The 26,512-nt window shown below is 44.2% G+C and overlaps 1 protein-coding gene across 2 annotated transcripts in view; it reads right to left on the bottom strand.

Moving 5' to 3' along the window:
• LOC140727344 (glial fibrillary acidic protein-like) overlaps nucleotides 1-15,152 on the bottom strand; it is a 68,277-nt gene extending 53,125 nt beyond the window's left edge. For both annotated transcript variants that reach the window (XM_073044616.1, XM_073044617.1), the window contains exons 1-2: nucleotides 14,656-15,152; nucleotides 4,374-4,434 (exon numbers count right to left, since the gene is read on the bottom strand). In XM_073044616.1, the coding sequence (XP_072900717.1) occupies nucleotides 4,374-4,434; nucleotides 14,656-14,984 (390 nt within the window). In that variant the 5' untranslated portion in view covers nucleotides 14,985-15,152. The remainder of the gene's footprint in view (nucleotides 1-4,373; nucleotides 4,435-14,655) is intronic.
• Nucleotides 15,153-26,512: the final 11,360 nt, after the last annotated feature.

Raw genomic sequence — 26,512 nt, 5'->3', positions numbered from 1 at the left:
ACATCTGTTTCCAATTTAAGCTTCCAGTTTCCTGCCTGATAGCCTCATAATTCCGCTTACTCCAATTAAACACTTTTCTAACTTGTCTGTTCCTATCTCTCTCCAATGCTATGGTAAAAGAGATAGAATTATGATCACCATCTCCAAAATGCTCTCCCACTGAGAGATCTGACACCTGACCACCAGGTTCATTTCCCAATACCAAATCAAGTACAGCCTCTCCTCTTGTAGGCTTATCTACATATTGTGTCAAGAAACCTTCCTGAACACATCTAACGAACTCCACCCCATCTCAACCCCTTGCTCTAGGGAGATGCCAATCGACGTTTGGGAAATTAAAATCTCCTACCACTACAACTCTGTTATTATTACACCTTTCCAGGATCTGTTTCCTTATCTGCTCCTCGACATCCTTGTTACTATTGGGCAGCCTATAAAAAACACCTATTTATTGACCCCTTTCTGTTCCTAACCTCCACCCAGAGACTCCGTAGACAATCCCTCCATGACATCCACCTTTTCTGCAGCCGTGACATTATCTCTGATCAACAGTGTCACACCCCCACCTATTTTGCCTCCCTCCCCGTCCTTCTTGAAACATCTGAAACCCGGCACTTGAAGTAACCATTCCTGTCCCTGAGCCATCCAAGTCTCTGTAATGACCACCACATCATAGCTCCAAGTACTCGTCCACTTTGTTCACAATACTCCTTGCATTAAAATAGACACATCTCAAACCGTTGGTCTGAGAGCATCCCTTCTCTATCACCTGCCTATCCTCCCTCACACACTGTCTCCAAGCTTTCTCTATTTGTGAGCCAACCACCTCTTCCCCAGTCTCTTCAGTTAAGTTCCCACCCCCAACAATTCTAGTTTAAACTCTCCCCAGTAGCCTTAGCAAACCTTCCCACCAAGATATTTGTCCCCCTGGGATTGAAGTGCAACCTGTCCTTTTTGTACAGGTCACACCTGCCCCAAAAGAGGTCCCAATGATCCAGAAATCTGAATCCCTGCCCCCTGCTTCAATCCCTCAGCGACGCATTTATCCTCCACCTCATTCTACTCCTATACTCACTGTCGCATGGCACAGGCAGTAATCCCAAGATTACTACCTTTGCAGTCCTGCTTCTCAACTTTCTTCCTAACTCCCTGTAGTCTGTTTTCAGGACCTCTTCTCTTTTCCTACCTATGTCATTGGTACCAATATGTACCACAACCTCTGGCTGTTCACCCTCCCACTGCAGGATATCGTGGACACGGTCTGAAACATCCCGAACCTTGGCAACTGTGAGGCAAACTACCATCCGAGTTTCTTTCCTGCGTCCACGGAATTGCCTGTCCGACCCCCTAATTATAGAGTCCCCTATCACTACTGCCTTCCACTTCCTTTCCCTACCCTTCTGAGCCACAGGGTCGGACTCTGTGCCAGAGGGATGGCCACAGTTGCTTTCCCCAGGTAGGCTGTTCCCCTCCCCCCCACAACAGTACTCAACCAGGAGTATTTATTCTCAAGGGGTATGGCCATAGGGGTACTCTCTAGTGCCTGACTCTTCCCCTTCCCTCTTCTGACTGTTACCCACTTGTCTGTCTCCTGTGGCCCTGGTGTGACCACCTGCCTGTAAGTCCTTTCTGTCACCGCATCACTCTCCCTGACCAGACGAAGTCATCGAGCTGCATCTCCAGTTCCCTAACCCGGTCCCTTAGGAGCTGCAGCTCGACACACTGGGTGCAGATATGGCCATCTGGGAGGCTGGGAGTCTCCAGGACCTCCCACATCTGACACCGAGCACAGAAAACCAGCCTCACACACATACTACTTCCTTTCCGCAATTAACACAGGTAGACCTACTTGGCCTTGTTACTGCCTAAGCCCGTTGAGCCAAAGTCCTATCACTCTGCCACCTCTCACTCTGCTGCCTACTTCAAACACTGCCTGCTGGATATGGCAGTGTTCTATTTAAACTTTTCCCCCTCTACTGGCTGACATCACTCGCTTGCACAGTCTTGCCTCTCTTTTACCCCGAGTAGTAAAACTGCCTTCGCTCCAGAAGTCCTTAGCCGTTCACCCGCAGCCTTCTGTGAAATTGTTTGATAATTTGAACACTTCTTAACATTTTCCTTCTTGGGAATTGGGATAGAAACTGATCTTTTCCAGTCTAAAGGCCATTGTTGGGCTTTCGAGATCTGCTGGCAAATTGCATGCTACAGTTAGAACTGAACATGGAACAACAAACTGCGTCAAGATTGGGAAAGGAGTACAACAAGGCTGCATACTGTCACCCTCACCCTATTTATTTAATCTATATGCTGAACATATCACGTGGAATGCTGGTCCAGAGGACTCAAATGTTTGAATCAAAATTGCCAGACGAAATATTAACAACCTCAGATTTGCAGATGACACTACTCTAATGGCTGAAAGTGAGGAGGATCTGAGAAAGCTTCTAATCAAAGTGAAAGAAGAAAGTGCAAAACCTGGCTTGTTGCTCAATATTAAGAAAATCAAGATTATGTCGACCAGCCCTATTAACACTGTGGTAATAATTGGAAAGGAAGTGGAAGCAGTGACAGATTTTGTCTTCCTCGATTCAAAGATTTCTATACATGGTAACTGCAGCCACGAAATTAAACAGTGCTTACTTCTAGGGTGGGTAGCAATGGCAAATTTAGATAAAATACTGGAGAGAGAGAGAGAGACATAACTTTGTCTATCGAGATCCATATAGTCAACTCTATGGTATTTCCAGTTGTGAAATAAGGCTGTGACAGCTGGACTATTAGTAAGGCTGAATACAAAAGAATCGATGCCTTTGAACTTGAATGCTGGAGGAAAGTGTTAAGACTTCATTGGAAAGCAAGAAGATCCAACAAGTCAATACTTGGGAGGATGACAGTGGCTACAATGGACAGATAATACTAATCAGACAATGTATATAACCTTGGGGGATCTTAGAGAGTCAGTTTCCAACAAGATGGCTTGGTGTGCAGGAGTTCATGAGGTCACGAAGAGTCATACTCAATGATTGAACAACAAAAAGTTTTTCAAGTTAGGCAAGAATCTGATGGAAGTGGGCAAGAAGCTGTTGTTGAACCTTGACATTGCCTCCTGGATGTACTCAGTGGTAGTGAGAGCTATACCTACAATGGAAATGGCCAAGTCAACTTCTCTGTAGCCTCTTGCGTTTCCATACATTGGATTTGCAATGCTTTCTATTGTACAACTCTAGAAGTTTGTCAGATTCTTCAATGACATACCGAATCTCCAGGAGACATTGGGTACCTCTTTTTTACCCCTACATTGCATTTATGTGCTGGGAGTAGGATAGGTCCTCAAGAGCTTTCAAAGGAGAGCAGTGATAGTGTAATCTTCATGAGGACTTGGCATTAAAATTGTGTGCGTGTAAGGTTAATGCAAAGGACCAGGAAATCATCAAGTTTAAGGTGAAAATTGGGAGAATGAGCAAGTAAGTGGCAAATGGAATATAGTGCAGAGAAGTGTATGAAAATACTAAGTAGTGAAGGGCTTAGATTGGGAGAATGAGCTAAGACGTGGCAGATGGAATATAGTGTAGGGAAGTGTATGATCATGCACTTTGGTAGAAGGAATAAAGGTGTAGACTATTTTCTAAATGAGAAGAAAAATCCAGAAATCAGAGGTGAAAAGGGACTTGGGAGTGTTTGTGCAAGATTCCCTAAAGGTTAATTTGCATGATGAATCTGTGGTAAGGTTAGCAAATAGAATGTTAGCATTCATTTTGAGAGGACTAGAACATAACAGCAAGGACGTAATGTGACGTTTTATAAGGTACTGGTGAGGCCAAACGGAGTATTGTGAGCAGTTTTGGGCCCCATTTCTAAGAAAAGATGTGCTGGCATTGAAGAGGGTCTAGAGCAAGTTCACAAGAATGATTCTGGGAGTGAAAGGGTTAATGCATGAGAAGCACTTGATGGCTCTGGATCTGTGCAGGCAGGAATTTATAAGAATGGGGGGGGGGGGGTCTTATTGAAACCTATCAAATATTGAAAGGCCTAGAGTGGATGTGAAGAGGATGTTTCCTATAGTGAGTGAGTCAAGGGCCAGAGACCACAGCCTCACAATAGAGGGACATCCCTTTAGAACAGACGGATAAGGAATTCCTTTTGCCAGAGAGTGGTAAATCTGTGGAATGCATTACCATGGACGGCCAAGTCATTGGAGTATTTTTAAAGTGGGGTTAATATGTTCTTAATTATTCAGGGCATCAAAGGTTATGAGGAGATAGCAGGAGAATGGGGATGAGAAGGATAATAAATTAGCCATGAAGTAATGGCACAGCAGTCTCGATGGGCTGAATGGCCCAATTCAGCTCCTATATATTAGAGAAGGTACTTGCCTTTCTTAAATCTTCGTAATCTTTTTCAGCTTCCTTTCTTAATTGAATTTCTTTTTCTAATCTGCAATAAGAATAGTTACAAAATACTACAAATACTGAAAATCTGAAAGAAAAATAAAAAATCTTGAAAATATTAGACTAGTCAGCATCAGTGGAGTTTTTTGGCTCAATGAGTTTTTAAATCATAACTGTAAGTCTGTTTCTCTCTTCACCAATGCTGCTTGACCTGCAAGCATTTTCTGTTTCGTTTGTCTACATTATGTAACTTATACAGTTTTTTGAAAAGAAAAATATATAAAATGTTACTAAAAAGTTATTCAACATCCAAGCAAAATCTGTAAATATGATTTTAATGCATGCAATTAATTAAATAACACTATTTATTGATCATGCTGGCACATGTAGTATTAAATAAGACTTGCTGAGTTTTGACTATATAACTTCCTAAATAATCTCCCAGCAAAATAAGTAGTCAAATATTCATAACATGAATATGCCATGACATCACTAAGATTTTCACTATTTACTGAATTGAAGATGTTTGTTGTGAGTAGTAATGACAGCTTGGAGGACATTTAAATACTGATGTTTCTGTCAAACATCTACTATTACTCAAAACCAAATATGGCAGCATTGTACATTTGATTGAATCACTTAATTGTGGGGTTGCTTAGAACTATCGCCTACATGCTGTTTTGAATATTTAGTATTCATATGGTTCAAGTAAGTTTAAGATTATTGTCATAAGCATATATAGGGTATAAAGGCCAAGAAATTAGCTTTTTGCAGCAAGGCTGATCAACACTTCTACCCAAAAACCCACCTCACTACACCCCCAGCCCCCACCAATTACTACTACTTTATCATTTCCTATCCGTCTTTAACCTTAATGAATACTTTGTTTCAGTATTCTCCAGTGAAAAGAACCTTGGCAATTATGGGGATGATTTACAGCAAATTGAAATGCTTGAGCATATAGGCATTTAAAAAAAAAAGAGGATGAGCTGCAGCTTTTGAAAGGTATTAAGTTAAATAAGTCACCGGGACTGGACAAGATATATACCCCAGGCAACTGTGGAAAGCAAGGGAGAAGATTGCTGAGCCTCTGGCATTGATCTTTGCATCATCAATATGGATGGGAGAAGTACCAGAGGAGTGGCGGTGTACAAATGTTGTTCCCTTATTCAAGAAAGGGAGTAGAGATAACCCAAGAAATTATAGATCAGTGAGTCTTACTTCAGTGGTAGGGAAGTTGTTGAAGATGCTGAGAGGCAGGATTTGAGAGCATTTGGAGAGACATAATCTGATTTGGGATAGTCAGCATGGTTTTGTCAAGGACAGGTTGTGCCTTACGAGCTTGATTGAATTCTGAGGATGTAACAAAACACATTGAAGGTGGAGCAGTGGATGTAGTGTATATGGATTTCAGTAAGGCACTCAATAAGGTTTCCCATGCAAGGCTTATTCAGAAAATAAGGAGGCACGAGGTCCAAGGGGACCTTGCTTTGTGGATCCAGAATCGACTTGCCCACAGAAGGCAAAGGGTGGTTGTAGATGGTTCATACTCTGCATGGAGGTCAGTGACCAGTGATGGTCTGCAGGGATCTGTTATGGGATCCCTGCATTCCTGATTTTTGTAAATGACTTGATGAGGAAGTAAAAGGGTGGGTTGTTAAGTTTGCTGATGATACAAAAGTTGGGGGTGTTGTGGATAGCTTGGAGAGTTGCAAGAGGTTACAGCGGGACATTGATAGGACGCAGAACTGGGCTGAGAAGTAGCAGATGGAGATCAATCCAGTTAAGTGTGAAGTGGTTCACTTTGTCAAGTTTGAAAACAGAATAATTTTAATAGTAAGACTCTGCAGTGTGGAGGATCAGAGAGATCTTGGGATCCATGTCCATAGGACACTCAAAGCTGCTGCTCAGGTTGACAGTGTTGTTAAGAAGGCATATTGTATGTTGGTCTTTAACCGTGGGATTGAGTTCAAGAGCCATGAGGTAATGTTACAGTTACACAAGACCTTGGTCAGACCTCTCATGGAGTGCTGTGTTCAATTCTGGTCACCTCACTACAGGAAGGATGTGGATACTACAGAGAGTGCGCAGAGGAGATTTACAAGGATGATGCCTGGATTGGAGCATGCCTTATGAGAATAGGTTGAGTGAACTTGGCCTTTTCTCCTTGCAGTGATAGGCGACCTGATAGATGTGTACAAGATGATGAAAGGCATAGATAGTGTGGATAGCCAGAGACTTTTACCCTGGGGCTGAAATGGCTAACGTGAGGGTGCATAGTTCTGAGGTGCTTGGAAGTAGGTACAGGTACACATCAGACAGAGAGTGGTAGGTGTGTGAAATACACTGCCAGCGATGGTGGTAGAGGCAGATACAATAGGATCTTTGAAGAGACTCTTAGATAGGTACACGGAGCTTAGAAAAAAATAGAGCTATGTGGTAGGGAAATTCTAGGCAGTTTCTAGAGTAGTTTACATGGTTGGCACAACATTGTTGGCCTAATGAGCTGTGGATTTCTATGTACAGGTAGTCCCCGAGTTATGAACGTCCCACTTACGGACAACTCGTACTTACAAACCGAGGAAGGAGAACACTGTCCACCATTTTAACTCGGATTGCGATGCCGTCCACCATTTTAAGTCGTTGCCGTTAACACTGTGTTGAGTGTTTAACTTTGTATTTGGCTTAAATTTTTCTTAGTAAGATTCACCCTGACCTTGCGTGCCACCCACCGTTCCGGTCAACTGGTGGCACAGTGAGATCAGTGCTGGGCTCGAGATTCGACAATGAAAGTTCCCGAATTCGATCCAGTGACTCCCGTACCACCTGTGCCGGGTTGATGTGGAGATGTGGAGCTCCCAACTCGACCTCATAAAAAACACTGCCACCTCCAGTTTAAATTCCCACGCAGAATATTGTGGAGGATCAAATACCCAAACACAGCACAGCCCCCACTTGTCCCATTCAGCCTGTCTCAGTGCGGTGGTCCTTAGGACCCAGCGGACCTTAGGAGCCGGCGCAGCTCGGGACCCACTGCCCACAGTGTTTCTGTTCCATTGACGGGAAGCGATTGCGATTGAAAATAAAGTGGAAATAATAAAGCATTTGGAAAGAGGTGAAATGCCATTGGTCATTGGAAAATCGTTAGGCTACAGTCGGTCAATAATCGGAACAATTTTAAAGGATAACGGATAAAGTGAGAATAATGGAGCATGTGAAAGGTCCTGCCCCGATGGAAGCTACAATTATTACTAAGCTACGGAGTGGTTTAATCATTGGAATACATACATTTCTTAAGTGTTTTATATTCATAGAAAGGTAAAATATATACTATATACTAAGACAAACGTTTGACTGACACTAAAAAATACCGGATGTACTTTTCCAACTTGCGTACAAATCCGACTTAAAGACAGACTTAGGAACAGAACTCGTACGTTATCCGGGGACTGCCTGTACAGACACTCCAGCGCCTAGCAGCACTTTATGTACAAACCATTAATATAAGCTATATATTTATATATTAACATGTTCTTTCTCTAATTGTGTTTTTCGTGATGCACCAGATCTGGACTAACAATTATTTTGTTCTCCTCCACAAGAAGATCTGTAGATGATGGAAATTTCTCACACACACAGATGCTGGAGGAACTCAGCAGGCCAGGCAGCATCTATGGAAATGAATGGATAGTCGAGGTTTCAGGCTAAAACCCTTCATTACGTTTGAGGGGGAAGATAGGGGGATGAAGGGAAGGAGGCTAGTTGGAAAGTGATAGGTGAAGCCAAGTGTGTGGGAAAGGTCAAGGGCTGGAGAAGGAATCTGAGAGGAGAGTGGACCATAGGAGAAAGGGAAGGAGGAAGGAACCTAGAATGAGGTGATAGGCAGGTGAAAAGGGGTAAAAGATAAGAGTGGGGAACAGAAGAGGCTGTGGGATGGGTGATTTCTTTACCAGATTGAGAATTTGAAATTCATGTCATTAGTTGGAGACTACCCAGAATACAAGGTGATGCTCCTCCATCCTGAGGGTGGCCTCATCTTGGCACACAAAGAAGCCATAGACCAACACATCAAAACAAGAATGGGAATCAGAATTCAAATATTTGGCCACTGGAAAGTCCTGCTTGTGGCAGATGGTGTGGAGGTGCTCAATTTATGGTGGGTTTTACCAATGGAGAGGCCACTTCATGAGCACTGGACACAATAGATGATCCCAGCAGGTTTGTAGGTGAAGTGTTACTCAGCTGGAAGGATTATTTGGGGCACTGAATGGAGGTGAGGGCTGGTGTATGGGTAGATATAGCACTTCAGGCACTTGAAGGGATAAGTGCCGGGAGGGGAAGTTAGTGGGGAAGGATAAGTGGATAAAGGAATTGCAGAGGGAGTGATCCCTGCACAAAGCAGGGATGGGGGAAGCAGGGGGGAGGAGAACGGTAAAGAGAAGTTTAGTAGTAGGATCCCTTTGAAGATGGTGAAAGCCGTGGAGGATAATGTGTCATGTGCAGAGGCTGATGGGAGTGGTGGGCAAGAGGAACTCTATCACTGTTAAGGCAGCAGGAAGATGGGGTGAGCACGGATGTATAGGAAATGGAGGAGATGTGGGTGAGGGATGCAACAACAGTAGGGGGAGATAACCTGTTTCTTAAAGGAGAACATTTCTGATGTCCTGGAATGGGAACTTATGCGGCAGAGGTGAAGAAACTGAGAAAAGGTAATAGCATTTTTACAGGAGATAGGGTGGAAAGAGGTACAGTTGAGATAACACTGGGAACCAGTAGGTTTGTCTCCAGAGATCAAGAAAGGGAAGGGAGGTGTGGACCAAGTGAATTTCAGGGCAGGGTGGAAGTTAGAGGCAAAGTTGATAAAATTAATGAGCTCAGCATGGGCACCAATGCAGTCGTCAATGTGGTGGGAAGACTTGGACAGTATAACCAGGAAAGGCTTCAAACATGGACAGTTCTATGTAACCAAAGAGGCAGGCATAGCTGGGATCCATGCGTGCCCTTAGCTACCCCTCAAAATTGGAGAAAGTGGGTTGAGCTGAAGGAAAAATTGTCCAGGGTGATGACCTGTTCTGCCACAAGGTGGTGGAGTGGGATTGGTTGGTTCTTTTGTCAAGAAAGCAGAGATCTTTGAGGCCTTCTTGATTGGGGGGGGGGGGGGGGTAGAGGTATATAGGAATTGTACATCCATGGTGAAGATGAGGCAGTCAAGGCCAGGGAATTTAAAGTTGGAGGATTTTGAGGGCATGAGAAGTGTTGCGGATATGGATGAAAAGGGACTGAATGGAGGGTTAGAATGAGATCAAGCTATGAGATTGGGAAGCTTTTAAAAACCAATAGACGGCAACTAAAAAAATGTTATTAAGGTCAAGATGGAATACGAAAGTAAGCTAGCCAATAATAACAATAAAGAGGATACCAAAAGTTTCTTCAGATACATAAAGCATAAAAGAGAGGCAAGAGTGGATATTGAACTGCTGGAAAATGATGATGGAGAGGTAGTAATAACGGACAATGAAATAGTGGACAAACTGAATAAGTACTTCAGCATCAGTATTCACTGTGGAAGACACAAGTAGTATGGTAAAAGTTCCAGGTGTCAGAGGGAATAAAATGTATGAAATTACCATTACTATAGAGAAGGTTCTTGGGAAATTGAAAGGTCTGAAGTTCCCTGGACCAGATGGTGCACACCTCAGGGTCCTGAAAAAGGTGGCTGAAGTGATTGTGGAAGCATTATCTTTCAAGAATTACTAGATTCTGGAATTGTTCCAGAAGACTGGAAAATTGCAAATATCACTCTACTCTTCAAGAAGTGAGAAAGGCAGAAGAAAGGAAATTATAGACCAGTTAGTCTGACCTCAGTGGTTGGGAAAAATTTGGAGTCAATTATTAAGGATGAGCTCTCAGGGTACTTGGAGGCACATGATAAAAGAAGCCATAGTCAACATGGTTTCCCCAAAGGGAAAGTCTTTCCTGACAAATCGGTTGGAATTCTTTGTAGTAACAACAAGCAGGATAGACAAAGAAGAATTGGTTGATGTTGTGCACTTGGATTTTCAGAAGGCCTTTGACAAGGTGCCACACATGAGGCTGCTCAACAAGCTATGAACCCATGGTATTACAGGAAGATTCTAGCATGAATAAGGCAGTGGCTGATTGGCAGGATGCAAAGAGCGAGAATAAAGGGAGCCTTTTCTAACTGGCTGCCAGTGACAAGCAGTGTTCTACAGGGATCTGTGTTGGGACCAATTCCTTATGTTATATGTCAATGACTTGGATGATGGATTTGATGGCTTTGTTGCAAAGCTTGTAGACAATATGAAGATAGGTGGAGAACCAGGTAGCTTGAGGAAGTAGAGAGGCACACTAGAACGTATATTAGGAGAATGGGCAAAAAAAATGGCAAATGGAATAGTGTCAGGAAGTGTACGGTCATGCATTTTGTAGAAGAAATGCAAGGTTGACTATTTCTAAATAGAGAGAAAATAGAAAAAACTAGGTGCAAGGGGACTTGGGAGTCTTTGTGCAGCATTCCCTAAAGGTTAATTAACAGATTGAATCTGTGGTGAGGAAGCTAAATGTAATGTCAACATTCATTTCAAGAGGACTAGAATATAAAAGCAAGGATGTAATGCTGATGCTTTATAAAGCACCGGTGAGGCCTCACTTGTTGTGAGCAGGTTTGGGCCCTTGACTTTGAAAGAATGGGCTGAAACCAGACAGTGTTCAAAGCAGGTTCACAAAAATGATTCAGGATTGAATGGCTTATCATATGAAGAGCTTTTGATAGCTCTGGGTCTGTATTCACTAGAATTCAGAAGAATGAGGGGGGTGACCTCATTGAAACCCATCAAATGGCGAACGGCTTTGATAAGAGTGGATGTGCCCAGGATGTTTCCTAAGGTGGGAGAGTCCAAGACCAGAGGACACAACCTCAGAATAGAGGGGCGTCCTTTTAGAACTGAGATGAGAAGGAATTTCTTTACCCAGAGTGTGGTGAATCTGAGTAATTCTTTGTCACAAGCAGCTGTGAAGGCTAAGTTGTTATGTATATTTAAGGCAGAGGTTGACAGATTCGTGATTGGCTGGGGCAAAGACAGGAGATTAGGACTTAGAAAATTTAGATTAACTATGATGAAATGATGGAACAGACTCAATGGGCCAAATGGCCTAATTCTGCTTCTGTATCTTATGGTCTTATGGACCCAAGTACAGTGGGGCAAGGGCAGCAGAGACAATGGGTCACCCTGGACAGTCTGGTTGTGGATATTGGGTAGAAGGTAGAAGCCAGAAGTTAGGGACTATGACTTTGATGGCAATGTATGGGAGTTCTCCAGAGTTGATGAGGTCAGTGATGGTTAAGAAGACAGTTTTCTGATCATCTGGAGTGGGGTCCTCTTCAAGGGGTAGGTATAAGGTGGTGTTTGAGAGTTGCTGCCTGGCCTCAGCAAGGTAGAGGTCAGTGCACCACACTCCAAACCATCCCCCTTGTCTCCAGGTTTGATGGAAAGGTCGGGATTGGTGTGGAGAGAACAGAGGGCAGTGCATTCAGAGGGGGTAAGGTTGGAGGAGAGAGAAGTCCTGAAGTTGAGATGGTTATGTCTCCTCGGCAATTTGAGATAAAAAGATCTGGAGGAGACAGAGAACCAGAGTGGGGTGTCCAAGAAACACTCCTGAATGTTGTCTTCTCTGTAACAAAATCATATTAATTGTTCCTGTTTGATACCTTGTATTTAACTTGGTATCCTACTTATAATACCTATGATGACAGCTTTGAGCCTTTTCTCTATGAAACACTCACAATCCATTCACAGTTTTGTTGGCTATTCCTGATAACCTTGTTTTTTAGTGCTAGAGTCAGAGTTATAAAGCATGGAAACAGGCCTTTTGACCTAATATTTCCAGGGCAATTAAGGTATATGAGTTAGTCACATTTGCCTTTGTTTGGCTCACATCCAGGTAGCTGTCCAAATTTGGTCTTTTAAGCATTCTAACAGTACTTGCCTCTAGTTTTCTCTGGCACCTCAGTCCATTTATCTACCATCCTCAGCATGAAAAACTTGCCTTTCAGGTCCTCTTCAAATCTTTCCCTTCTCACCTTTAATCAATGCCCTCTAGTTTTAAATTACACTACCATGGGAGAAAAAAAAAACTGACTACCCAGTGCATCAATGCTCCGTATGATTTTATACATTTCCATTGGGTCAACCCTCCATCTCCTATGCTCTACTCCTCCTTTCTAACTCAACCACCACTCCCAGTGATATCCTTAAATCTTTCCTGCATCCTTTCCAGCTTAATGTTATCCTTATTATAACTAGGTGAACAGAACTGCCTGCAATACTCCAAGTGCGGTCTCACCAATGACTTGTATAGAGGTCGTCCATCTTGTACTCAATGTAATGATTGATGAAGGCAATGTGGCAAAAGCCTTCTTCACTGGTCTGCCTACCTCTGTTGCCACATTGTTCCTATTTTAAGTGACCTTTTCAAAAGCTTGCAGAAATCCATCTACCCTCCTCCATACCCTTTATCATCTCTTCATGAAAATCAAGTTTGTGATACTGAATTTCCTAGGCAGAAAGCTATGCTGACTATTCTTAATGTCCTTGCCTTTCCAAATGCTGTGAGAGATCCTGCCCCTCAGAATCCCCTTCAGTAACTTTCCCAACACTGTTGTTAGGCTCACTGTCCTGTACTTCCCGAACTTGTTCTGGCATCCATTATCAAATAAGTGCACTGCATTAGCATTCTCCAGTCTTCTGTACCTACTGTATGGCTAAAGCTGAAGGAGGTGTATGGAGGTGATAGGAGTGCCACGATGATAAGAGGCATTAATCGAGTAGACAGTCAGAGACTTATTCCAAGAGTGGAAAAGGCTAATACAAGATAGCATAATTTTAAGGTGATTGAAGTATTGGGGGGGGGGGGGGGGGAAGAGAGAAGGCAAGTGTCAGAGGTGTTTTTTTTTAAATTGACCTGGAGTGGTGGTTGGTGGTAGAGGCAGATACGTTAGGGGCATTTAAGAAATTCTTCGACAGGCACATAGATGAGGCAAAAGAATGAAGAGCTATGCAGGAGGGAAGGGTTAGATTGACCTTAGAGTAGGTTAACAGGTCAGTGCAACATAGTGAGCTGAAGAACCTGTACTATGCTGTAGTGTTCTATGTTCTAGTTAATTGGAGAATAATTGCAAAAAAAGCTGCAAATAAAGTCTTTGTGCTCAAAACACCAAATTAACACACAAGCGCAGCGGGTAATAAAGGTTTGTATTTCAAAGAGCCTGAAACATAAAATTAGGGAAGCCTTACTGCAACTGTTCAAGGCATTGCTGAACAAGCATCTTGGGTAATGCATCCTTGCCATCGAGAAACATATTATGTGAACACTCCCATGTCCCAAACTCTTCCTCAGCTGTGTCTTGAGAGGTTAGGCAAAAGCACCTGCAATCAGCCTGCAACATTATGGCTGTGATCAATGTGATTTAACAGAATGATAGAAGATGAATAAATAAAGATACCTTCCAGATCACTGAAATTGATTGACATAAATGTTCACCTGATAATCAGGAACAAGGAAGACAATGAACAGTTCACAACATTTTGCATGGGGATTGGTTTAAGGCATGTAGTTAAAAATCATCAGTTAAAATTTGTAATTGGTGACGGGGTTTGGTTGGAGTTAGGATTAATGTTTGGAGGTGGTGGAAGACTGAAGTCAGGGCCAAAGGTCAGTTATAGTCATTGCAATGCAGTACAGAAGCAGCCCCTCGGCCCAATTCCTCCATGCCAACCAACATTTCCATCCAATCTAATCCTATTTGCCTAGGTTTTGGCCAATAACCTTCCATGCCTTTTCTATGCATACAGCCCATCCAAGTGTCTTTTAAATATTGTTATTTTACCTTCTGGCAGCTTGCTCCATAGACCAAATTGCCTCTCAGATCCCTCCCAAATCTTCCCTCTATCACGTTAAACCTCAGCTCCCCCATCACCGCCCCCAACCTCATGTAAACCCTCCCTATGGTCATCCCACCCCTTATCTCCTACACCTAAGACGACTTCATTATATACTTCGAGAAGGTCTCCACCCCGCCCCCCCCACCATCATCTCAAGGAATGAAGTCTTCAAATAAGTTTTACGAAGTCACGCCCGCTCTCCTTTGCTTCAAATAAAGAAGGCCCAGCCTGCCCAACCCCTCCCTATAACCAGGCTCCGTTTGATGAGAGTTGAGGGGGAAATGTCCACCTCGCCAACTCCTCACCTTTTTTTGTATTTTTCTTTATCTGCCTTGAGGCAGCTAAGCTCCTTCTGCTGCTCCTCCAACCGACACTTGAGGTCGTTCCTTGCCTTCTGGAAGATGGCCTCGGAGCGGCCGGGTTCGTCCTTCTCGGCGATGCTGAGCTCGGCCAGCAACTCCTTGTTGCGGCGCATGAGGCAGAGGACAGTGCTGTTGATGTACTTCGCGAAGCGGTCGTTGAGGTCCTTGAAGCGCTCCTTGCCCTCCTCAAGGCCATCGTGGAGCTCCTTCTCCAACTGTTCGCCGGTCCGGTCGGGGTACGAGACGACGGCCCGCTGGCAGGACTGGTGCATGTCTCAGTGGGGGTGAAGGGGGCGCGCCGCCCTTCCTCCGGGATCGGGGCTGATGGGCGTCTACTCTACCGTTAAGAGGCGAGAGGGCGAGCAGCAGGCCTCGGTACAAACCCCCGACGCCGTCTGCTTACTTTTGCCGGGGCGGAACGGTTAAACGCCGACGCCACACTTGCCCTTTCTTCCCTGCCCCGCCCACCCAGTCCCGTTTAACGGTAAACAGCGCCCAACCGACAGCCACGCCCCTCACGCGCCAGGGCCCCACCTTCCCCGAGGGAGGGCGCATGCGCACACCGGATCGCAGCGCCCGAGGAACGTGACGGTTTAGACAGCTTCCATGGAAATGGGAAAAAAAGATTCGGCGTTTCGTCCGTGAAACAGCGACTATTTATTCCTTTATATGAAAGCTGCCTAACCGACCGAGTTCCTCCAACATTTTGTGTCTGTGTGTTACTCTGGATTTCCAGCATCTACAAAAAATTCTTGAGTTTTCAACCCAGGCCCCCCCACCTCACCCGCCGGCACTTGGAGTAAGAACTCCTGCGCAAGTGCACGTCACGACTCCTCGCGCAGTGGCGGGAAGCGAGCTCACACCCTGTGCGCGCGCACGCCGCTCCTTTCTCGACGGCTTTCGAGTCGTCGTCTCCTGCGCGGACAATGCCACAGCGGCGGGTCAGCTTTCTACATTATTTTCATTAATTCGAGTCCGTCACCAAGGTGGGGTGAAAGCCAGAGTCGGATGACCTTGTCGGTTTTCGCAAATAAAAACGACGTGAGGCGTTTTATATTTAAGAAAAACCGTAACGACTCATTTATTGTACTCCAAGCACTGAACACAGCGCGGTAAAAGTACTCTTATTTTTCTTTAATCCATGTTCCTGTCCAAGAGGCTCTTAAATAGCCCTAATGTTTTAGCCTCCACCACCATCCCTGGCAAGTTATTCCATGTGTAAAAATAATGTAAAAAAAACTTACCTTTACCTCATTATGTCATCACGTCAGACCAGCATCTTAAAGGAAACCCCAACTCGATGTGGGTGGCTGTGAATTCTGTACCCTCCACCAATTACATTACCCTACACAGCACACCGCCAAGAATTCACTAAAACCAACATTATGAGCCTGTCTGGACTGTGTTCCATGGGTGGAGGTGTCTGGACGGCGGAATCCTCCAAATCTTGGTGGACCGGTTTAAGGTGAGCTACCGAAATACATTCAAGTTTACCCCTCTTATCTATGATAAAAGTCTTTTTCCCCGTTCCAAAACGCAGAATGGGTTAACATAAGGGGGCCTAAGGGGATGTTGGTGTGCGTCATGGTGCAGGAAAACAAACAAGGCAGATTATAGGTCAACAGGAACCCAAAAGTGCTGTGTGCCACGATGGGAGGTAGGAATTGGTGCGAAGGAATTGAATTTACTTTGGAGAGTTGAACGCTGTTGAGAGGCTGCCTGGTCATGGCATCAGGAATAAAATCACCCTGCACTTGTAATGGCTGCCCATATACGGTACCAACTCAGCCATGGAAGACTGCAGATCCTCTTTTGGAGCAGTTCTGAGCCTCAGCAGGACCCACGGTAGACTATCATGCCTACACTCATCGGTTAGGGAAGCCCTCAGAGCAGCCTTTAAGGAGCGGTGAAACCGCTCACTCAGGCCATTGGACTGCAGGTGATACGCCATGTTGTGATGTAGCCTAACGCCTAGGCTCTGGTACATCACAGCCCAGATGCCTGAAATGAATTGGGGACTGCGGACAGAGTTATTATCAGATGGGGTATCAAACCAAGCAACCCAGGTGCTGATTAACACCCAAACCCTGTCTGCAGCCGTTCTCAATGATGGAGCAATGACCTCTGGCCACCTGGTGATATGGTCCACGATGGTGAGGTGCGTGAAACCGCAGGAGGGAGGGAAGAGGACCAACTGTCGCTCAGGGACCACAAAAGGTGTCAATTATGCCTAAACATGATGGTAAATTTTCACCCCCGGCACTCCACAAAGGCTGCAGTCCAATCATGCATGTAATTTATAGAGCTGTGCCACACACACTTTAGTGCAACCAGTTTCTGTGAGACCTTCCAGCCTGGGTGTGAGAAGCCATGTATGGGGTCAAAAAATGTTCACTTCCAGTTTCCGGGCACGATGGGGTGAGGCCAACTGGTTGAGACATTGCACGAGAGAAACCCTAGCTTCCCTGAACTTAATATCAGCTGACCGCAGGCCCATGACTGTTGTTCGGTAAGGCTGGACCTCTGGGTCAGTATCTTGGTTGGCCACCATGCCAGCATAGTCGACCCCTATGTGTACGGCCTCAATGACTGACCATGAGAGCCATGGCATTATTTTCCTCCATGATACATTGAATATCACTTGTGAACTCTGATATGAAGGCCAGTTGGCATTGCTGCCATGCAGACCATGGTCTGATATTTTGGCCGTTGCGTGCATAAAGTGTTTGAGGTCAACAAACGCTGTGAAATGCCAACCATCTGGAAGAAAACGTAAATGGCAGACAGCTAGCTAGACACAGAGAAACTCAAGGTCTAACGTGCTGTACTTCGTTTTGAGGGGGGAACAGAGCTACCGCCTGAAGGAGGTGAGCAGCTGCCACGGCCCTCCTACCAACTGTTCATGCACAACACCCACAGCATTGTCTGAAGCATCAGTAGTGCCTGAATCAGCATCAGCTTGTGGATGCACCAGTAGGGTCCCCCCCATAACTCCATATACCCCCCCCCCCGTCAACCTCCAGGGGTGTATGTATACAGGACATCTGATTGTGAAAGAACACAACAATTTATTTGATCACATATTGAAACTACAAAGTATTTACACACACACATATATATTCCTTGTTGAGTATTTTGTTGGCAGTCTCAATGCTAATAGATAAATGCTAATGCAAATAGCTTTTCTATTTCTTTTTCAAACTTTCCTTGTACTGTGATGTGGCTTGCGTGGCAGATTTAAGCATTTTGCCAGAAGTCTCAACCTCATAGTAGTCTGTATCAATGAATTTGTTAAGTTTGCAAGACATCAGATTCACAAGATTCACAATTATATTATCATGGAGTCGTTAAGCAAGTCTGCAGGGAGTTTGGTCTCATCACATCATCTCATCTCATCATTTGGTCTCATCTCATCACATCTCATCAATATAGTAGCTCCTTAGCAGCTAGCCGGCTAGTTTAAATAACGTTAGCTATGCTAATAAATGAATGACACCTGTTAAACTCACCTTAACATGTCTTTTACAGTCATTTAACCCACCATGGGCAATAGAAAAGTCACTGTTGCAAACAGTGCAGTGAGCAACACTGTAATTTTTTTGTCCCCTATTAGGCAGGGGTACACTTTATAAAGTGTAGTCTGGGGTGATGTATGTTTTATATTTTCTTTTTTTGGAACACTCTGCCATGGCGCTGCAGGACACTAAACTGAACTGTTGGACAATGAAAGAGAAAGAGAGGTTGACTGTAAAGCTCCGCCCACAGAGAAAACTGATAGGTCTACGTAGCACAAAGAGAGACCAATCAGGATTCTCATTCTCTTTCTCCCTCACCCCATCACCCTCCCCCCTCCCCACTCCTCTCTCTTCTCCCCTCCCCCCTCAAAAATCAATTTCTGGGATATTGTATATCATTTGCAGGCATCAGGGAGCCACTATCAACATGTGGGAGACTCCAGAAACTTCTGGGAGAGGTGGGATGTCTGATGACCCCAAGCATAAATCCAAAGCTACACAGGAATGGCTTAAAAATGACAAAGTTAATGTCCTGGAGTAGCCAAGTCAGAGTCCTGATCTCAAATCAATTGAGAAACTGTAGCTGGACTTGGAAAGCGTTGTTCACTGATGATCCCAATCCAATCTGACAGAGCTTGAGCAGCTTTGTAAAGAAGAATGGGGAAAAATTGTGGTATCTAGATGTGTAAAGTTGATAGACATATCCACACAGACTCAAGGCTGTAATTGTTGCCAAAGGTACATCTACTAAAACTGTCTTGAAGGAGGTGAGTAATCATGCAATCAATTAGTGTTTAGTAATTGTAATAAATGTAGACCAATTTGAACAAATTTATTTTCACTTTGATTCGAGTCTTTTCTGTTGACAGTGTCAAAAAAAGCCAAGTTAAATCCACTGTGATTCAATGTTGTAAAACAAAACTCGAAAACTTCTAAGGGTGGGGGGCGGGGTGAATACTTTTTATAGGCACTGTATTTAAAAGGTTCTTGAAGGGCTACTTTTTCCACACAGAGTATGGTGGGAATATGGAATAAGCTGCCAGTGGAAACTGTAGACTGTAGAAGTGGGTACAATTACAATGCTTAAAAGGCATTTAGATAAGTACATGGATAAGAATGTTTAGAGGGATATAAGCCAAACACAGGCAAAAGGGAACAGCTCTCTCAGGATGAGGCTTTTTATTCCAGGACAAAAGAGATGTCTTCCTTTTTTAAACAAAGGGGCTTCCCTTCGTCCACCATCAACTCTGCTCTCAAACGCATCTCTCCCATTTCTCGCACATCTGCCCTCACCCCATCCACCCGCCACCCCACTCGGGATAGGGTTCTCCTTGTCCTTACCTACCACCCCACCAGCCTCCAGGTCCAATGTATAATTCTCCGTAACTTCTGCCACCTCCAACGGGATCCCACTAGCAAACACATTTTTCCCTCCCCCCCCTTTCTGCTTTTCGCAGGGATCACTCCCTATGCAACTCCCTTGTCCACTCGTACCCCCCCATCCCTTCCCACCGATCTCCCTCCTGGCACTTATCCTTGTAAACGGAACAAGTGTTACACCTGCCCCTACACTTCCTCCCTCACCACCATTCAGGGCCCCAGACAGTTCTTCCAGGTGAGGCAACACTTCACCTGTGAGTCGGCTGGTGTGGTATACTGCGTCCAGTGCTCCCGGTGTGGCCTTTTATATAGTGGTGAGACCCGACACAGACTGGGAGACCGTTTCGCTGAACACCTACGCTCGGTCCGCCAGTGAAAGCAGGATCTTCCAGCGGCCACACATTTTAATTCCACGTCCCATTCTCATTCTGATGTCTATCCATGGCCTCCTCTATTGTCAAAATGAATCCAAACTCAGGTTGTAGGAACAACACCTTATATACCGGCTGGGTAGCCTCCAACCTGATGGCATGAACATTGACTTCTCTAACTTCCATTAATGCCCCTCCTCCCCTTCTTACCCCATCCCTGACATATTTAGTAGTTTGCCTGTTCTCCATCTCCCTCTGGTGTTCCCCCCCCTTTCTTTCTCCTGAGGCCTCCCGTCCCATGATCCTTTCCCTTCTCCAGCTCTGTAGAGGAAGGTGGGGTAGAACAAGTGATAAGGAGGACTCATGTACAGAGGGATGGTCTGACAGAACATGGAGTTAAATGTGTTGAAAGAATAAGTAAATTTAGGAGGGACAACAAAATTCTAGGGGCGTATAGCCCGATGGGAGTTCGGGGAGCTGGGTTAAGCACAATAGGCAGCGATTCAAACAGAGAGAGGAGAAATGGGCTAAAAATTCTATATCTGAATGCACGAAGTGTCAGAAATAAGGCGGATGAGCTTGAAGCCCAGGTGCAAATGGGTAACTATGATGTTGTTGGGATAACGGAGTCATGGCTGCAGGGAGATCAGACCTGGGAAATGAAAGTACAAGGGTATACGTGCTATCGTAGGGACAGAAATGTGGGCAGAGGGGGTGGGGTGGCCCTGTTGCTGAGGAATGAGATTCAGTCCTTTGCAAGGGGGGACATAGGGTCAGGAGAAGTAGAGTCTGTGTGGATAGAACTGAGGAACAGTAAGGGCAAAAGGACCCAAATGGGTGTTTTCTACAGGCCACCAAACAGTAGCATGGATATTGGGTGCAAGTTGAATAGGGAGTTAACACTGGCATGTGGCAAGGGTAATGTCGCAGTAGTTATGGGGGATTTCAACATGCAGGTGAACTGGGAGAATCAGGTTGGTGCTGGACCACAGGATAGGGAGTTTGTAGAGTGCCTATGGGATGCATTCTTGGAACAGCTTGTACGAGAGCCGACCAGGGACAAGACTATTCTGGATCTAGTGTTATGTAATGAACAGGATTTGATAAGCGATCTTGCAGTAAAGGAGCCATTAGGAGGTAGTGATCATAATATGATAAGCTTTTATCTGCAATTTGAGAAGGATAAGGGCAGATCGGAGGTGTCAGTGTTGCAGTTGAACAGGGGAAACTATGGAGCCATGAGGGAGGAGCTGGCCAAAGTTGACTGGACGGATAGCCTAGCAGAAAAGACAGTGGAACAGCAATGGCAGGTATTCTTGGGAATAATGCACAAGGTGCAAAATCAGTTCATCCCCCAGAGAAGGAAGGATTCAAAGGGGGGAAAGGGGCCACAGTGGTTGACAAAGGAAGTCAGAGATTGCATAGCATTAAAAAAAAGGAAATATGACAGAGCTAAGGTGAGTGGGAGGACAGATGATTGGGAAGTTTTTAAGGAACAACAGAACTTAACTAAAAAGACAATATGGGGAGAAAAAATGAGGTACAAACGCAAGCTAGCCAGGAATATAAAGGAAGATAGCAAAAGCTTTTTTTAGGTATGTGAAGAGAAAGAAGATAGTTAAGAACAATGTTGGGCCCTTGAAGAATGAATTGGGTGAAATTGTTATGGGAAACAGAGAAATGGCAGAAGAAGTTAATGAGTACTTTAGATCTGTTTTCACTAAGGAAGACACAAGCAATCTCCCAGATGTATGGATGGGCCAAGGACATAGGGTAACAAAGGAAATTAAACAGATTGACATTAGGAAGGAAACGGTGATGAGAAGACTGATGGGACTGAAGGCTGACAAATCCCCAGGTCCAGATGGTCTGCATCCTAGGGTACTAAAGGAGGTGGCCCTGGAAATTGCAGATGCATTGGTAATCATTTTCCAATGTTCCTTAGATTCAGGATCAGTTCCTGAGGATTGGAGAATGGCTAATGTTATCCCACTTTTTAAGAAAGGAGGAAGGGAGAAAACAGAGAACTATCGACCTGTCAGCCTGACATTGGTGGTGGGGAAGATGCTAGAGTCCCATTATTAAGGATGAAATGGTGGCATATCTAGATAGCAGTGATAGGATTGGGCCGAGCCAGCATGGATTTCCCAAGGGTAAATCATGCTTGACTAATCTGTTGAAGTTTTTCGAGGATGTAACCAGGAAGTTAGACGGGGGAGATCCAGTGGATGTAGTGTACCTCGATTTTCAGAAGGCATTTGATAAGGTCCCACATAGAAGATTGGTGGGTAAAATCAAAGCTCAGGGCATCGGGGGGAAGGCATTGACATGGATAGAAAACTGGTTGGCAGATAGAAAGCAAAGGGTAGCGGTGAATGGGTGTTTCTCGAAATGGCAGGTGGTGACTAGTGGGGTGCCACAGGGCTCAGTATTGGGACCACAGCTGTTTACCATTTACGTTAACGATTTGGATGAAGGCATAGAAAATAACATCAGCAAATTTGCTGATGATACTAAGCTGGGTGGCAGTGTGACATGTGATGAGGATGTTAGGAGAATTCAGGGTGACTTGGATAGGCTGGGTGAGTGGGCAGATACTTGGCAGATGACGTTTAATGTGAATAAGTGTGAGGTTATCCACTTTGGGAGTAAGAACAGGAAGGCAGATTATTATCTGAACGGTGTAGAGTTAGGTAAGGGAGAAATACAAAGAGATCTAGGAGTCCTTGTTCATCAGTCACTCAAGGTGAATGAGCAAGTGCAGCAGGCAGTGAAGAAGGCTAATGGAATGTTGGCCTTTATTACAAAGGGAATTGAGTACAAGAGCAAGGAAATCCTCTTGCATTTGTACAGAGCCCTGGTGAGACCACACCTGGAGTATTGTGTATAGTTTTGGCCTCCAGGGTTAAGGAAGGACATCCTGGCTGTAGAGGAAGTGCAGCGTAGATTCACGAGGTTAATTCCTGGGATGTCTGGACTGTCTTACGCAGAGAGGTTAGAGAGACTGGGCTTGTACACACTGGAATTAAGGAGATTGAGAGGGAATCTGATTGAAACATATAAGATTATTAAGGGATTGGACAAGATAGAGGCAGGAAATATGTTCCAGATGCTGGGAGAGTCCAGTACCAGAGGGCATGGTTTGAGAATAAGGGGTAGGTCATTTAGGACAGAGTTAAGGAAAAACTTCTTCTCCCAGAGAGTTGTGGGGGTCTGGAATGCACTGCCTCGGAAGGTAGTGGAGGCCAATTCGCTGGATGCTTTCAAGAAGGAGCTAGATAGGTATCTTATGGATAGGGGAATCAAGGGATATGGGGACAAGGCAGGAACCGGGTATTGATAGTAATTGATCAGCCATGATCTCAAAATGGCGGTGCAGGCTCGAAGGGCCGAATGGTCTACTTCTGCACCTATTGTCTATTGTCTATTGTCTGTATCACTTTCACCAATCTCCTTTCCAGCTCTTAGCTTCATCCCACCCCCTCCAGTCTTCTCCTATCATTTCACATTTCCCCCTCCCCGCACTACTTTCAAATCTCTTACTATCTTTCCTTTCGATTAGTCCTGACGAAGGGTCTCGGCCCGAAATGTCGACAGTGCTTCTCCTTATAGATGCTGTCTGGCCTGCTGTGTTCTACCAGCACTTTGTGTGTGTTGTTGTTAGCTCAAATAGAGATGTCGGTTGTCACGGACAAATTGGCCAAAGGGCCTATGACTTGTCACTCCATGTCTCGTTTCTGACCAGTACACTTGTTCAATTGGCTTAAATGCTGAGTGTTTCCAGCATTTTCTATATTTATTTCAGTTCCTATGAATCTTTTGGATTTTTTTATCATTTATTTCTGGAGTCACAACCACTTCTCTTCCATATAGGTCAATCATGAAGAAAATCTTCCCTCTTCAGCATAATTCGTTTGTCACTTTTACTTTCTCATCAGAATCAGGTTTATTATCACTGACATGTCATGAACTTTGTTTTGCAGCAATAAAATAATACAATATATTTTTAAATATATATATATATAAATTATAATAGACATATTATCAACACAAAAATGCGAGCAAAATAGTGAGATAGTGTTCATGGGTTGGTTCATTGTCCATTCAGAAATCTGATGGCACAATGGAACAGCTATTCCTAAAACATTGAGTACAGAATGTATCTTCAGGCTTTGTACCTTCTCCCTGATGGTAATAATGAGAAGAGCGCATGTCTGAGCATCCAGATCTATGGACTCAATGTGGTTCGGAATGCTGTTGCTTGGTTCTATTGTTTATATGATGCGTGTTTTTTCTCTGTGCATCGGGTGTTGGTCCTTCTTTTTTTAAATCTGGTTCTTCTGGGTTTCTTTCTGAGTAAAGTTGCCTGTAAGCAGACAAATGTCAAGGTTGTATAATTTATACATACTTTGATAATAAATATACTTTAAACTTCTGAATTCTGAGATCCTGTCCCTAAGAATCCCCTCCAATGACTTTCCCACCACTCATGTTGGGCTCATTAGCCATAGTTCCCTGGCTTCTCTTTGTGCCCTTTTTAAATAAAGGCACAACATTAGGCCTCCAGTTCTTGGATACCTCATCTTTGGCTAAAGATGAAGCAAATATCCTTACAGTTCTTCCCTAACTTCCTACGATATCCGTGAATACACTTGATGAGACACCAGGGATTTATCCATTTTTGTATGCCACAAAATCAAATTTCAAAGTAAATTTATTATGCAGATCATACTGTATATGTCACAGTAAATACAAAGAAATGCAATAGAATAAATGAAAAACTATGCACAAAGATGGATAATCAATGTGCAAAAGACCAATCTTGCATGTGCAAAAAGAAAAACTAATAGTAATAGAAACATAAATAATAAATTATATTAAGAACATGAGTTGTTTGAAAGTGAGTTCATAGGTTGTGGAATCGGTTCAGTATTGTGCTGAGTGAAGTTATCCATGCCAGTTCAGGAGTCTGATGGTTGAGGGGTAAAACTGGTGTGGCAAACCACCAACCATTGGAAAATTAAGGGTAAATTCTAGATCTAGGTTGAGGCATGTTTGAGGAGAGGTGGTAGAAGTCTGAGATGGAGTTTAAGTGAGTGGAGTGGAGAAAAGTCGTCGTGGAGGAGTTTCAGAGCCTGTCCACCTAGACTGAGAGCGATGTTTGATCGATCTAAATGCTGGGCAGATTTGGAAAGGTTGGGTATGGGCCAGAGTATGGTGATGGGATCCAGGGCCAGAGTGTATCGATGCGACAGTGCCTGGGTTTTAGAGCAAGGAATGAACCGCTGTTTGGACGATCTAAACCCCAGGCTGAATGGATTGAAAAGGCAGGGTGTCGAGACCGAAAGTGAATGTTGGATCAGTTCTGCTACCTGCTCTGAGGTTTGTCTGCTCTTGGCTGCGCTGAGGCTGTAGGCCTGTTCCAGCTGCTCCAGGCTTCGTGTCTGCGGGCTCCACGACATTTTGTGCTGCTAAGCACATGGGTGTTTGTTGGATTTTTTAAATGTTTTTTTGTGTTTCTTGATTTGTGGCTACCTGTAAGGAGACGAATCTCAAGTTTGTATAATGTGTACATACTTTGTACTTTGAACTTTAAAGAGACAAAGGGGAAATTAGATGACCTATCAGACTTAAAAATAATTTAAGTTCCCATCTCCTTCTACTTAGACCACGAACTTATCAATCACCCTGATGAGTTATTAACTTCAAACTTTCTGCATAATCACTCAAAGAGTTGAACTTCATGTGAATGTAATGAGAGCTGTATAACTCATCTCCTTCTACCTTAGGCCACAAACTTATCAATCACCCCTGCTGTGGACACTTTCTGGAGGTCCAAGATCCTTATGCTCCACGACCGCTGGACTATGTGTGTAAATGTAGAAGGGGACTATGTTGAAAAATAACTGTGTTAGGTTTTCTAAAATTGACTCCTTCTGCCTTAGGCCACGAACTGCTAAGTCTTTCAGAAGCAGAGGAGATGGAGTATGCTTTATGATCAATTCCTTGTGGTATACAAATGTAGTGGTGCTGTCCCAGTCCTAATCACCCTATCTGGAACACCTTGCGATCAAATGTCTGATATTTTATCTGCCGTAGGAGTTTTAACTGGCTTGAAAAAGTCTCTAAATAATTATACTAGCCTGTCACTTATGGCACCAGAGGAACTAATACACTTGAGCACTGTTATACTAGCATCAAGAGCATTTACCGTACCATCCCACACCCACATTTTTAAAATTATAATCACCCAGCTGTACTTCTACTCCCTGAGTATAGGCAGAGACTGAAGACTGCATCAACAATAGTGAGGACCAAGAAGGTATGGACAAGGGAGGTGCTGGAGCACTTACAGGACTGCTTTGAGTCAGTGGACTGGACTTTACTCAGGCATTAATCTTCAAGTCTGAATGAGCACGCCACAGTTATTACTGACTTCATTAAAACCTACGTGGATGAGTGTGTGCCTATGTAAATGTACTGTACATGCCCGAATCAAAAGCTGTGGATGAACCAGAAGGTTTGTTGTCTGCT

Source organism: Hemitrygon akajei, chromosome 5, assembly GCF_048418815.1.
Source record: "Hemitrygon akajei chromosome 5, sHemAka1.3, whole genome shotgun sequence".
Classification (NCBI taxonomy): Eukaryota; Metazoa; Chordata; class Chondrichthyes; order Myliobatiformes; family Dasyatidae; genus Hemitrygon; species Hemitrygon akajei.
Note: the sequence above shows the minus strand (reverse complement) of the source record. Positions and strands in the feature narration are given on the sequence as shown.